The sequence below is a fragment of the Lissotriton vulgaris genome, unplaced genomic scaffold (assembly GCF_964263255.1).
Source record: "Lissotriton vulgaris unplaced genomic scaffold, aLisVul1.2 SCAFFOLD_428, whole genome shotgun sequence".
NCBI classification, from domain to species: Eukaryota; Metazoa; Chordata; class Amphibia; order Caudata; family Salamandridae; genus Lissotriton; species Lissotriton vulgaris.
This window is the reverse complement of record NW_028254502.1, coordinates 60,882-76,373: the sequence shown is the minus strand read 5'-3', so window position 1 is coordinate 76,373 and position 15,492 is coordinate 60,882. Positions and strand designations below refer to the sequence as shown.

Genomic DNA, 15,492 nt, shown 5'->3' with positions numbered 1-15,492 from the left:
CACAATATTAACGATGTCAAGCTAGCTTTGGAGCAAGGCCCTCCATCTATTACGTTCCTTAATACAGTGGGACTAGAGTGCAGCAACACCTTAGGATCGATAAGAGGCGGGGGGGTTGCACTGTAAGCAGTTATCTGGGGAAGGAGCTTGCCCCCATCCTTTAGGTTAGTAACAGTTGGCCTTATACCTCTTTACACCTGCCACTGGGCTTACATTTACTTTCAATTGTCCCTCACTTCCAGCTACATATTCATTGAGCGATCTTATTATGCTCATATTATAACTCCCCTCCTGTGTTTGTTGTCAATCACAATCCTCTAATCCCGATAAGACTGAAAACCTGGTATATAACCTTAAGCCCCGTGCAGCCGGATGACTACCTGCCTCATTCCATAAGAAGGGTTCTCTACGTGGATCCTGTACTGGCACGTTAAAATAAGTCAGTGGAAGTGTTTGAATCCGGGACCTTGGGTCTACTTGCGGCCAATTGCAAATATATTCAACACATCTCCTGTCCCTAAAATTAATGACAACGCAATCGCCCCCAACTATCTTTAAGCTTCTGCCCACCCAGTTTACCCTTCTAAGAAGTAGAATCTCCGCATGTATATGGGTTGGCAAAGGCCGATTTGCTTTGAGCCAGAAAATACACTTATTTTTTAATTCCATATGTGACTCCCTCTTTCCCTGCTCTAGTGGTGGAACGCCCGCTAGTATTACCACATAAGGGGCAGACTCAGGGGGGAGTTCTACGGATAACAGATTAGGTACTACATGGTCTGGGGAGTTGCTAAGCAATGGGCGAGGATGCACTATTGATTTGCTAGTCTCCACTTTTTTGCCCCTAGCTATCTCAACAGGTTGAGTAACCCCTTCAGTGTTAGATACAGTGATTGTAGCGCTGGGGGGTTCGGGTGTTTTTACTACCGAGCTATTACTGCCTCTTGGCAAAACATTGAGTGTTACACCCCCAGTAGTTTGTCTTGCCAAGTTTGGCTGTGTGTAGAGTGACACATGCAACAACCACAGTTGATGGACAGAATGCAGAACAATGTCATACATTCACCCCAGTACAGAGATCTGGGCCTAAATCCATCGTTTTTTTGCACTCCACACCACCCCAGTTCAGACATGGCCATATGCAAATCAGTCTGACCCTGTGCCTCATGGGAACAGTCCAGCCCGAACTGCCAAGCCATGCCTTCCCTGGACCGGAAACAAGCTTCCGAGGACCGGTTTCTGGCATTCCAGCCATCTTCAGCCTGGCTTGCTTGAGCCAGTGGTGTGGAGTGCATGGGACTCACTTCTGAGCATACCCATCCCACTCGGGTGACAAATGCAACAACCACAGTGTGTAGAGTGAGCCACTCCCCCGCCTCCCCATCATGTTCTGGGGTGATGCCATCGAAAGTTCCAGGCATACCAGTCTAGACTCGATACTGTCCAGTCTCTCATATATCGGCTGGATTGATTTTTCCAAGATAGTTTCCAACTTTTTCTAAAACAGGACGCCCGGCTCATCCGATAAATCACCCTCCGTGTTTGGCTGGGGAGTTGCCTCTATATTACCTGGACGCTGCAATTTGGGACAGTCTGTGGTGCTAGATGTGGCATTCTCCTTAACCCCCAGATCTTTTCCTTTTTTCCCCTTTTTTTCCAAAGTTTGTGCTAGTCCTTGTACCCCTGGGCGTTTGCTTTTTGGTGCCATACACTTTGGCTGCGGTGCTGCGCCCTTTTTTACATTACTTGCTGACCTGGTCTTGATACTGGAGAAGGTCGGCTTTTCCGGAGAGATACTTTGGTTAGTCTTGACTATTGGTACTATAGGCCGTTGTTGTTCAGGTGATGCAGTGTATCCATCTGGTTGGAAAATAAGGCCACTGATATCTTCCTCCAAGGAACACAGTGCGTCCTCAAGATCAGCCCCATTGGGGAGAGGTGACTTAACAATAGCCAAACTTCCCATTGACGACCGTTTGTCAAAAAGGGGGTCTAGTGATAATCTCTTTTCAGTCAGCCCAATGTCCTTAGCTAGTGCTGACAACACCCGTATGAAGAAATTATCTAGGGTGCCCATTAGTGACCCACCAACATTCTTTCCGCTATGTTCTCCTGAAGTAGAAGCCGTGGCCATAGCAAATCTATAACTTTAGCAAGACTTTCCTCTACTTCTGGCTGCAGTCAAGAGTTCTGGCCTTTACAGGACTGACAGTAGATAAACAAGTCAAGTCAAAAGTGCTTTATTCGAGTAATTACTCATAAAAGCGACAAACAAACATATAATAAAATACAATTAAATTACAGAGTCAGCATGACTTAAAGCACAGACACATTAAAAAGGAGGTTTTTCCCTTTTTTTTTAAAAAACGGATTTCATCAAGTTTTAAACATCAAGGTGCAAAGTTCATATTATAAAAACATACATGATTAAAAATTAATTTAAATAAGATTTCGTCAGAAAGACACCAGGCATGGGAACAGGGAATAGATAAACTAGCAGTCCCTGAACAACTAGGCAGAGAGTAGTCACTCTACTAGCAATCTCTGCCTAATTACCCACGCCCACCCCAAATACTTTGCAGTTGCTATGACAATCCAATTTAAAGGGGTAGTTTTAATGATACGTAAGGCTACCATAGAACTTTTAGTACCCAGATTCCTGCACATGGGAGCCAACCAGACTCGTCTCGGAACAGAATATGCTTGACAGACAAACAAGAAATGCCCCAGAGTCTCTTTCCCTTCCCCACATGCTAAACAAGTTGCTGGGCCTCTATTTCTCCATTTGGATGTTAAATTCCCAAGAGGTAGAGAGCCAGCCCTCAGTTGGAAAAACAGTTTCCTATCCAGGGATTTAGATATAATATCCCAGTACATCTCAAACATTGGAAACAGTTTAGCTTCGAGGAAGGCAGTCGTCATAGACCCATTACTATTACTAAGAAGGCTCTTATTTGCAACATGTTCCCAGTAGAGATTTTTTATAAGCAACTTAGGTGGAAAGGAGGACCCGGTTGGATCCGACCACAGTTCACTCAACCCTAGTTCACTTAATGCAGTTCTCAGAGATCTAAACCATTTAATTTCATGAAATCGATCTGCCTTGATTACATCAGCAAATCCTTCTGCATATTGTGACAATTCAGGGGTGGTCCAGATTCTGCGCCAATATAATATTGGTCGAAGTTTACACATTGCAGAAATTTCCTTTCTACCAAGTTCATATCTGAGTGGCAAGAGGGGAGTACTCTGTGGGGTACCAGTTAGTTTACGGAGGAAAGTATTCTCTGACCTCTGTAACTCCTGGAGGTTTTCTTGCCCCCACAGTTCTGCCCCATATAGTGCAGACCCTATTGCTTTAGCCTCATAAATGATCAGTGGCGGTTTGATTGGCTTAGTTAAGGATTTCGCGTGCTCCTTAATGATGGTACCAGCAAGCTGTCTATGCCTTAATATAGCTAAGTCTAAGTGGTGGTTCCATCTGTTATTATTTGAGATATGTATCCCCAAATAAGTAAAGGAGTTCACGACTTCAAGGCAGCGCCCACTCAAGGTAATTTTGGGTTTGAATTTCCTACTGGGATTAAAGACCATGAGCTTTGTCTTCGCTGCGTTTACCTCCAAGCCATGATCACAACAAAATTTATCAAAGATTGTCAATGCCTTTTGCAGACCACTTGGGGATTTTGATAAAATTAGGGTGTCGTCTGCGAACATTAAAATTGGAACTTTTGCACCAGCAAGAGAGGGAGCATCTAGAGGCTCAGCTTGCATAAGGGGAACAATTCCATTTATAAAAAGAGTAAACAGTGTTGGAGCCATTGAACAGCCCTGCCGAACCCCCCGCTCGACAGGGAAGTCAATAGTGTCATTGCCATAGCCCCCCCATTGAATCTTTGCATAAGTACCCTCATGGAGTCTCATAATCAAAGTTAGGATAATCATCGGGACCCCTAGGGCAGCCAGCACCTCCCACAATTTTGCCCTTGGCACCAGGTCGAATGCAGCCCGCAAGTCAACAAAAGCTGCATACAGGCTGCTTCCACCCAGTACCACTGTCCGCCATTGTATAAGTTGGAAGCGAAAAACCTGGTCTACAGTACTTGTTGCTTTGCGAAAGCCCGCCTGAAAAGGGGATAAAATGTTCTGCTCCTCAGCCCAATCAAGCAAATTGTTGATGATAACACGTCCTACCACCTTTTGGACCGTATCTATTAGGCTGATAGGGCGATAGTTACAGGGTTGCGCCCGGTCCCCCTTTTTATATACTGGTATAATGACGGCACCCTTCCAAGAAACCGGAATTTCAGCGCCTCTGGCTAAGAGGTTTAATAAAAGGCAGATGTACTTACTCCACCGGTCGATGTCATCTAGGAAGACATCCGCCGGAACACCATCATTACCCGGGGCTCTGTCCCTATGGACGGATTTCAAAGCAGACAGGATTTCGCTTAACATAAAAACATCTTCGTCTGCGAACAGATAAGTGGGATTAATATTACTTGCAGGCTGACCCCTGGAAGAATACTGCTCTTTAAAAAATGTAACCCAGGCATCGTGAGGGACATTATTATTAGGAGGCTCTGGAGGTCTATCATGTCCCCATTTGACGATGTGCCAGAATTTTCTAGAATCTTTACTTTCGCTAGCACATCTCAATCTCTGCCAATGATCTTCGTCCCAGTCTTTTTTTGCCCTGGCGATACAATTTTTATAGTGCTTTCTAGCAGACCGAATCTCAGTCAGAATGTTATTTTTAATTGCAGCTCCTAGTTTCGATCTTGCTTTCCTGCAATCTTGGTTATACCACTTTGCTGTTTTAAATGGACAAGCCTTGATATTTCGTGCGGGCTTTAAGAAATTTTTTTTAACTTCGTCAAAAAGAGACGTATGAACATTTCTAACCTCACCTTGTCCATTTACTAAATCAGTGATATTTTCCAGAGCCCGAATGGCCTTGTCTGCAGCTGCACCTATCTTTTCCAGGGCCTGCTGGTCCGTCTTAACACCAGACCATCTTAGCCTACGCATATTATTGGCTTGCGTGATCGTTGGCGGCACAAGTAAATGACAATTAGTTGGGGGGTTTACATTAGATGTCCACCAGTTATGTAAGACGCATAACGGGTCATGGTCACTTTCTATTCTGGCAGTGACTACCATATCAATAAGGGATGGCCATAGCGATGTACTACAAATAACGTAGTCAATACGACTTTTGCTTCGACCATTATTAAATGTCATGGCGGGTACACGGTCTGATTGGGTTCGGCCGTTCAGGGCGCGTAACCCATGCTCCAAGCACATGGCATTTAGACCTAAGATGTCAGCTGTCCATCTGGTTATCGGGGGGGACTCAAGTGTGGGAATGTCCCAAAGTTTGTCTTCCTCTGATCCCAGGGGAGAATCACCAGTTATTAAAGGTTCAAATGTCCGATTCAAATCACCTGCAATTAAGATGTTTTTTCCTGCAGATTCAATGTCAAGAATATTAGAAAAGCTCATAAGTACCTCGGATCTGCCTTTACTACCACCTCTGGCATAGATATTATATACATCCATGGAGAGGGGTAGATCACTGGACAATCGTATAAGCTGAATATCTTTTTGGTCAAGTTCTACACTTTTTACAGCAATCTTTAGGGACTGCCTAATCCATATTGTAAGGCCCCCCATAGGCCGCCCTTTGGGACCCTTGGTGGCCGGAACATAAAAGTTTAAATACCCCAAAGCAAAAGTAGGCTCACACGCCCAAGTCTCTTGGAAAATACAGAGGTCGTACCTATTTATGAATTCAAACCATTCTGCACTTTCCATTTTAGAAGATATGCCTGCTACATTCCATGACAGGATATTCCCCGAAGTTGGTGTCATAGGAATACCATTGGTTGTAGAATACATGTTTGACACCATACCCCCTGTACCCCGATCTACATTCGTAATATTCGGTGCCCCAGCTAAATCAGCAATCAAAGGCCCCAACGGGCTAGTTGTTATAGGGTCATGAGCTAAACCTGATAGACTTATGGCATGAGCAGGTGCAGACACAGCATTACAAATAGGTGGTTGTCAATCACAGTCACTTAAATTGGATAATGAGGAAAATCGATTTTCTAGCCCCAGACCCCAGTCAACTGAGGCAACATCCTTCCTCCCCCTCTTAGTCACAATGTTCCATTTAGTTCTTAGAATACTTGAATTTGGTCCACTTCCCTTTCTTGGGTAAAAGAAGTCCAAAGTCAAAGGAACAATTGAAGTTGTTCGTCTTTGCGGTGGTAAGATATTTGGTAGGATGTTGGGCAAAACCCCAGGGTCAGAGAAGTGGAGAACAACACACTCCCCTTTAAACTTTTTTACTCTATCCCCTATCCACTGAACCCTTCGTGCTTTGACAAGCTCTTCAGAAAGTTGCTGCTTTCCCCAAGGAGTAATTACCATATTGGTGGTTAACCATGATAAAGATTTGTTTCGTAGAGAGGATGCTGTTTCCCTCTCACCTTGAGCCAGAGCTGGAACATTGGCAAGGACAAGTACCAGTGGGGAAGCTTCAACCACAAGTTCAAAGGTCCCGTTTTCAATAAGCGGGTCTTCAGCAGCAGGAGCAGGGATCGAGGCAGTATGAGAAACACCTGGGAGAGTACTATTCCTTGCCGTTAGGGTGTTCGTTACTGGAGCAGTGACAGGGTTAAGACCACCAACGGCTGCAATTACAGATTTGTTAACAGATTCCTCTATCTTTGCAAGGACACTTTCTGGTGGTTTTCCAGTCTCGTCTATTGATTTTTGTAGTAGACCTTCCAAACGGTTGACCTCAGAAGTTAGCTTGTCTATTTTGCTAACTAAGGGCTTCATTGCACCTTTGATTTTTGAGTCCATTAAGGTAATCAGTTTATTAAATTGCGCGTTCGAAAGTGTAATATACGCTTCACTGGTCAAATCATGCTCCTCCTCCTCAGAGTATTTCCTCGGGGGGTTTGCTACTCTATTTTTGGCTGACCTAAGGCATTCCCGTTTACCCAGAACTGGTGCTGGAGGAGAAATAGATTGATCCTGGCTAATAGTAAAATCAGCCAGTACCTCGTTGGCACTCAGATCTTCAACTCCAGCAACAGTACCACTTGGCTGTATAGTAATAGTATCTGGGAACAAATCAGGAGTGGCACTAATAGTGCTGTTATTTACTAAAAGGCCAAAAGGGTCATCAGCCTCGATATCAATAAATGGAGATTGAGCAGATAAGTCGATTCCCAAAGAGGCTCTTCTATCAAGGTTGATTTTTTCTACTACCTGCACCAGATAATTTTCCATAGTGTTAGTAGACGTGGTTAACTTTTTAGGGGGCATTATGAACTGTATGAGCAACCAGAGTCAATATAACTTACGTAACAAGCTGGTCGACAGTATTCGCAGCTCAGCAACAGCAACTCCAGGTCAGCGAGCCAAGAGACCAGGCCCAACCCAACCTTGGCCAACCTCGGACGACCTCAGACGGCCCGCCCTTTGTCCGGGCTTCGTCCGGGCGTCCCGCTCGCGTCCCGCGAAGCGGGTGTCAGCGCCGCTTTTGTGCGCCTCCTGGCGCCCTCGCGTCACTGTGAAGCGCGCCGCCGCGTAGGCTGCCGGGAATTGAAGTCCCGGAGCGGCGACGCGTGCAGTCTGTGCAAAGGATGACTCTCGGCGGTGGCGGCTTGTCTCCTGTGCCCCTACAGCCAGGAAGGAAAGGTCCGGTCTGTGGCAGCGTCAGCAGGTAAGTGAAAAGGCTCCCCCAGCTCCGCCGGTGTCAGCGCCGCTTTTGTGCGCCTCCTGGCGCCCTCGCGTCACTGTGAAGCGCGCCGCCGCGTAGGCTGCCGGGAATTGAAGTCCCGGAGCGGCGACGCGTGCAGTCTGTGCAAAGGATGACTCTCGGCGGTGGCGGCTTGTCTCCTGTGCCCCTACAGCCAGGAAGGAAAGGTCCGGTCTGTGGCAGCGTCAGCAGGTAAGTGAAAGATAAACAATATAGCACTAACCTTAATCAAATGTAGATGTTAAAGGGGTTGCCCGTCCCGTCCTTGTTCGTGCTTGAACGGGCTTAACGGGCCCGCCTTTGGCCCGGGCTTTGCCCGGCGCGCGTCCGCGCGGCGTGAATGATGACACACTAAATAGGCGCGGTGAGCAGATGATCTGTGCCATGTGTGGGCTTAACAGCGTGCCCCCTGGGAGTGGTAGTTCCTCCTTCTGCCTCTTGCCTCTGCAGCCAAACAGCCCAAACAGCAATGCGGCTCCCGCGGTAGCGGGAGCGGCGAGGCGCTAAATAGGCGCGGTGAGCAGATGATCTGTGCCAGGTGTGGGCTTAACAGTGTGCCCCCTGGGAGTGGTAGTTCCTCCTTCTGCCTCTTGCCTCTGCAGCCAAACAGCCCAAACAGCGATGCACTTTCAGGTCAGCCTATTATTTGCTTCTTTGAGCAGTTCACAACTCACCAGAGGGGAGCCATCAGCTACCAGGTGACAGTTGGAAGGCACTGAAAGGCCTTAGACTTTTAGGCTGACATAAAGTAACTTTTCTATATTGTCTTTCTGTAATAGGTAGACCAAACTGATCTTTACCATTAAATTGGATTTTGTTTAACTATCGAAAATATTCCTTGAAATATTCATCTAGCTGTTTCCTAGGTGGAGATTCATTTATTAAACTTAATATTGTATACCCCTGCTTTCCTATGGTGCAGCTAACTGTTAAACTGCAACAATAGCCTTTTGCACCTTTTCACTGTGCGGACATCTTTAACAAACTTTTACATATCCTACTAATAAATGCCATGCACCCCACCTTTATGGGTAATAAGGTCTACTTAGGGATGACGTATAAATATTAGGGGTGTGACGGAATTTGCAAAGTCGCGATATGCAAAGCTCAGCGAAACTGTAAAAAATCTCCACGAGCACGCAGCGTTCCGCGACATGATGAATTGCTGGTTCTGCCCGTTCGCAATGCTTTTTTCCTGTTCGCGAACGCTGTTTGCCTCCTCAGGGGGAAATATCTTGGGAACATGCATTTTGAAAGCGAGGAGAAGCAAAAAATTCAGCTAAGCCGCAGAATTTTGGACAATGCCGCATTCTCCACGAAACGCAAAATTACCCAAATTCTGCAAGCGGAATGGAATTTACCGCCCAGGCCTAATAAATATGTGAAAGGAAGGTTTAGGCCTATCAAAAGGGGTTATTTTGACAGGTCAAATTTACAGTTAAGGCCTGCACAGCCAGGCTACTAGTGGCAGGCCTGCAGTATTGTTTACATTAGCACAGCAGTGGCTGGTACAATGGGTGCTGCAGTCCACTTGTGACATCTAACAAACAGGCTTGGTACCATATATTGGGGACTTATAGGTACGTTAAATATGCCATAAAGGACTATACCAATTGTACCATGTTGAAAGGAGGGGCACAAGCACGTTACCACTGGTTGTCAAGGGTAATGTGTGCTGAGTTCTAGAGCCAGAAAATAGGGTTTAGCAAAAGGCATAAAATGAACTGGGGAGACCCTGTAGAAAGGGCAACTTTCCAATCGTAAGCTTTGATACTTTCAGCTAAAAGTAACATAAGCAAATGTAAAAGACCCAATATTTTAGATTACCAACACCTTAAGCATGTGAAATGGCAGCGAGGACCTTGTTCCCACACATCTCTTCCCTAGGGTTCTCCACTTCCATCCATTAGTGGGTAGAAAAAATGGGAAGAAATCTCTATGCAGCTCAGCAAATATACTTCAGGGAAGCACCCAGTGGCCCCGTTTCAAGAAACAAACATTCCCCTTTAGCCATCAGAGTGATGATCTTTTAGAGGATGCTCATCTTCACCATTGCATCTTTCAGGTTATTGATGGACCTAAATTCCTTGATACCGTCTGTGCCAGGAAGATTTCAGATCTTGTTGCTGGTCTTTTTCATATAGTGGGAATGGGACAATGATCTTCTGCAAAAGGTACTGAGTGCACATCATTCCCGCTCACCTTCTAACCGTATTTGAGGAAACTGATGTGGCCAGCACATGTGTACAATGTCCAGAATCGACATGGCTGAAATGGAGTCCTCCAATGAGACGGCAATCCTGATGTAGTCAGGATTGCTGACCCTTCCCAAGCTGACAACATCTAAATCAATAGGGATTTGTAAAGTCGTGTAGTACCCAGCAATGATGACGCTGCAATCATGTATGTTTAACAGTCTTTATTTAGACACGTCTATCCCTGAAGAGCGCCGCGCCTCAACTGACCTAACGGTCTTCCGCGCCAACCCACTACGCAGCCGCGTATGCTTGCGCGGGCGCGGCACGTCACGTGGCTTACGTGACGTGCGTACACTAGTGCGTGCTACTACATATCTCCCCCTTTTACCCAACGTGGAGATAGTCCCTCATTGTCCACTGTTCAACTCATAGTCTTTGTATTTCACTGGTTTAACCACCACCCTTCCACTTCGGGTCAGTCTTACCGGGGTGCTGGTGTTCTCACATTCGTTACTTCCTTCTGACTCCTGCGCAGCCGCGCCTCCTTCTCCGCTACTTCCTCGGGCCATCCACTCCAATTCGTTCTCTCTTGTCTCTAGCTCCTGTGCTTCTACTCCTTCCTCCTCAAGCGCTCCCTCCGGAGCCTCTTGCCCAGCCAACTCTGTTCCTTCATCCTCCCAGTCTGTGGTTCTCTGATTCCAGTCCACAACCTTGTTACATCTTGCCATGCGGTCTTGTGACCAGACGTTGCCATCACTCAGTAGGGCCGCTCTGCCTCTTACTTCTCTCACTTGCATCGGCTTGCTGTATTTACTCGCTCCCTTCCTCTGCACGTTAGCCAACCTCACACACACCCACTCTCCTTTCTCTAATCCTGTGTCACGTACATTCCGTCTGCGATCGTAGTGTTCCGTGTAAGTTGCTTGGGCTTTCTCAAGGTTGGCTCGCACCACCGCGGGCGACCATTCACTGGTAATTGTCTTTTCCTTCCACACTCGATTGTCCTGTGTGAAGGGCTCTCTGCCTCGGAGTATTTGGAACGGGCTGTATCCTGTACTGGTAGGTGTTATCCTGTACGCCCAGATCATGTGCCAAATCTCCGCCTCCCAGTCTCTGGCATCAGCTATGGCAGCCTGGATTGAGCCCATCACCACTCTATTAAAGCGTTCGACCAAACCGTTGCCGGCTGGGTGATAGATAGCCGTGTGCCTAGCAACTATGCCATTCCTTTCCATTAATCTGTTCCACTTCTCGGATTTAAACTGGGGTCCATTGTCACTAAGTACCACCTTGGGGATGCCTTCTCTCACAAAAGTGTCTGCCAGGAACTTGATTATTGCATCTGTGTCCATGGTCTCTCTTATCATAATTTCAGTCCATTTCGAATACCTGTCCACCATGACACACACGTACTTCTGTACTCCTTGTATGTCCAGAACCGGGCCCAGTATGTCCACGCTCAGTTCTTCCCACGGGTTCAAACTTCCCCATCTCAGGTCTGAGAAGTTTCAAGGTTTTATCTGCTCCTTGACACCTGGTGCAGTTCCTGACATGTCTTTCTGCTTTCAAGTCCATTCCCGGCCACCAGTAATTTTGCCTGGTCCTCAGCCTCAATTTGCAGATCCCCAGGTGTCCCTCATGGAGTGTGTCCAGTAACTGGTCTATGAGGTTAGCGGGTGGTATCACTTTCTCTCCCCTGTGCACAAATGTTCCATTATCTCCTATCGACAGTTCCTCTCTAACCTCGTAGTAGGGTCTGATTTCCCTCACCAGCACTCTCTTCTCAGGCCAGCCTTGTGTCACAAACTGCTTCACTTCCCGCAGTACTGCGTCCTCCTCGTATGCCTTCCTCCATTCTGCGAGGCTGATAGCACTTTCTTGGTCCTCTGTGAGTGCCACCCATTCCTCTGATCCTGCCATATCTCCTTCACTGGATTCCATCGCAGCAGCTCTGCTTAGGTAGTCTGCCACACGATTTCGGTTCCCGGGTACATGTTCCACATCGTACCGGAACTCCATTAGTTTCAATGACATTTTTGATATTCTTGGTGTGGCTTCAGCATGCCCAATTGACGTCAGTACCTTGAGCAGGGGTTTATGGTCTGTTCTCAATAGGAACCGTATGCCCCACAGAAATTGCCTGAACCTCGCGGTGGCCCACACTACTGCCAGCATCTCCTTCTCTATTACGCTGTAATGTTTCTCCGTGTCCGACAGCGTGCGCGAGGCAAAACTTATGGTTTCCATCTGTCCTTGCCCTCTGTCCTGCATCAGGACTGCTCCCAAGCCCTTATCACTGGCATCCGTAGTTAGGACCGTTTTGCCTTGGGGGTCATACCCTTGAAGGGGAACAGCTTCCGTGATCGCCTTCTTGATGTCATCAAACTCATTTTGTGTCTCTGCTGACCACCGGAACTCAGTGTTCTCCTTCGTGAGCTGCCTCATGTGATGGGTTCTGGAAGCAAAATGTTGCACGAATTTTCCATAGTACTCGGCCATGCCGAGAAATGATCTTATCTCCTCCTTGCTGGTTGGAGGCGGTGCTTCACGGATCGCCTTGACGTTCTCCGTCTTGGGGGTCACTCCATCTACGCCTATTTCATGACCCAGATATGTCTCTGACGACATTCCAATGCGGCACTTGGACCATTCCGCTGTAAGACCCTTTCTTTCCAAAATCTGCAGCACGTTCCCTAGTTTTGCATCATGATCCAGCTTGTCTCGGCCCATTATCAAGATGTCGTCTTGAAAGTACTGGATGCCAGTGCTCTTTTGGAAGAGCTGGTGCATCAGTTTTTGGAACACTGCCGCTGCAGACGCCAGTCCGAATGGCATGCGGAGGAACTGGTAACACCCGAACGGGGTGATAAAGGACGTGAGCCGGCGACTTTCTGGATGCAGGGCTATTTGGTGGTAGGCGGATGTCAGGTCGATGGTGGAATACCATTTGATGCCTCGGGTGTTGGTCAGCATCTCTTCTATCCTTGGCAGGGGGAATTTTTCCACAACTATATTCTTATTCAGCTCCCTGAGGTCCACGCACAGCCGTACCTTCCCGTTGGGCTTCTTGACCACCACCGAGGGCGATAGCCATTCCGCACATGTGATGGGTTGAATGATCCCCTTCCTCTCCAGCTCTTGGAGCTCTTCTCGTACGGCCTCACGTACTGCTATGGGGATGTTTCTGACTCGGTGGGCTACCGGTACTGCCCTGTCCTTCAGGATGATCTTATGTGCAAACTTCTCCAGCTTCCCCACAGTGCCTCCGAACACCTTGGGGAAGGTCTTCCTCCACCTGTCTTGGTCAGGCCACTCCTCATGTTCCGTTAACAAGATCTGTTCCACTCCCCCTGGGTCCAACTTGATGCCCAGGGTGCCCTGGTCCAGCCATCCCAATACCGATGGTCCTTTTTCTGCTATGTAGAGCTTGCAGTGGGCCGATCGGCCTCGGATTTCGAACTTCAGTGGTCGGAACCCCACTATGGGTATGCGGTCCCCGTTGTACGTGACCGGGCGTATATCTAGTTTCTCCAGTTCCGGGCCTAGACGTGGCGCAAACTTCTCCTCCCACACGGCCCTGTGGACAATGGTATACGGCGAACCGGTGTCCGCTATTACGCTGATCGTGACTCCTCCCATAGCCATCTCCAGCACCGGTTTCATCGATCTTTTCCCATCCTCACTCATGACTTGCACATCCGCTCCCAGTACCTGATCGTATATGCCCAGTACCGTGGTTACTTCCTCTTCCGGTGTGTCTTCCTGTGTGTCACTGTCCTGGCCGACTAGTCTCACTGTGTTCTTGGAGACTTTCTTTCTGCACGCCTTCTCGAAGTGTCCTATTATACCGCAGTACATGCACTTGGCCCGGAACGCCGGACATTTCCTATCGTGCGCCTCGTGTGACCAGTTTCCACACCTGTAGCATGGTTTACGGTTGGCGCCCACGTGCCTTCCTGAGGGCCCGCCATTGCTGTTCCATTTGGCGCCATTTCCTTCTGTGGTCTTTTTAGTCGATTTGTCCTTACGGATCACATCTTCATCGATCTTGTTCACCATAGAACTTGTTGCCGTCTCCTTTTTAGTTGCATCCGCACATCTCCTCGCCAGCTCCGCTCTTTTAACAATGACCATTACATCTTTCAGGGTGGTTTCTCCGCTGGCCCACAACTTGTCCTGCACAGAAACGCACGTGGTGTGCATAATCACTTGGTCCTTTATGAATTCCTCCTCCCAGTTGTTGTACTTGCATGCGGCTGCCAGCCGTTTCAACGCCGCCACATACTCTTCAACCGTCTCTTCTGGCCGCTGTTTTCTTTGCTGAAAGTTGAACCTGTCCACCGACACACACACCGCCGGTTTGAAATGTTCATTCAGGTCCTCAATTGCCTGGGCGTATACGTCGTCATCCGTGTCGTCTCTTTGCTTCGGCACCAGACTTTTGTATACTCTCAAACCTTCCGGGCCTAAGTTCAATAGCAGGATACGTTTTTTTCTTGCCGGTTTGAACGTCTCTTCGCTCTCGTCCTCTAGCACGCCAATGAAGTTGTCGATGTATTCCCTGCAATCGTCCCACTTCATTAGCGGCTCTCCAGGCCTGGGCAGGAATTGCACCGGCGCCATCGCGTATCCAGTTTGAATGCTCATTCTTTCACTCTTGATCGTGGGCTGGTGGCTTGTTTGTCCTTTGGGGCTTCCCGGGCGCTATCACTTTCGGCTTTGTACGCGTGGTTCTGGGGACCACCTGTGTCCGCCCCCTCGATCTTTACCAAGGTATCCAGCTCGTTCCTTGATTAATGGACGATACCTCGTGGCTAGCTGCTGCACATGTCTTCCTCGTTCCCTTCTCTGGGCTCTGGGAGAGGTTGTAGTTGTTCGGCCCTGACGCGCTCTCCAGGTGGTTGCTTGGTGGTCGTCGGTTCAATGCGGGGTAGGGATATCTGATCCCACCCTCGTCGCCATTGTAAAGTCGTGTAGTACCCAGCAATGATGACGCTGCAATCATGTATGTTCAACAGTCTTTATTTAGACACGTCTATCCCTGAAGAGCGCCGCGCCTCAACTGACCTAACGGTCTTCCGCGCCAACCCACTACGCAGCCGCGTATACTTGCGCAGGCGCGGCACGTCACGTGGCTTACGTGACGTGCGTACACTAGTGCGCGCTACTACAGGATTGTTCTTGTAGCAACCTGTAAGATCACGGTAATGCTGTCTGTATTGTCTGGATGACTTTATATAGAAAGAAGCACTAGTGGTGCATGTTTCCTCTTTTTCCTCTGATTGTTTAAGTGGAGGAAGGGCCAGCACAGAAACAATCCACTTAGGCAGGTTCCTCTTTCTATGTGTGCGCAGACACCAATTAAGCCTGCCATTACCACCTGCTTTCTGTTCTTCTGAAGGCAGGGTGACATTTGCATAAGATCCTTTGTAGAAATCACATGAAATGCCCAAAAAGTATCGAAGTTTTATTATGTGGTATGCTGGTCTGGAATTTTGTGTTATTTATTTAGTG

The 15,492-nt window shown here is 47.8% G+C and overlaps 1 protein-coding gene across 1 annotated transcript in view; it reads right to left on the bottom strand.

Annotated features, from left to right (window-relative positions):
- The window catches only part of LOC147659516 (transmembrane protease serine 9-like), a 680,763-nt gene extending 673,419 nt beyond the window's left edge, over positions 1 to 7,344 (bottom strand). The window contains exon 1 of the mRNA XM_086951678.1: positions 6,642 to 7,344. Within this exon, the coding sequence (XP_086807804.1) occupies positions 6,642 to 7,344 (703 nt within the window). The remainder of the gene's footprint in view (positions 1 to 6,641) is intronic.
- Between the last annotated feature and the right edge of the window lie 8,148 nt (positions 7,345 to 15,492).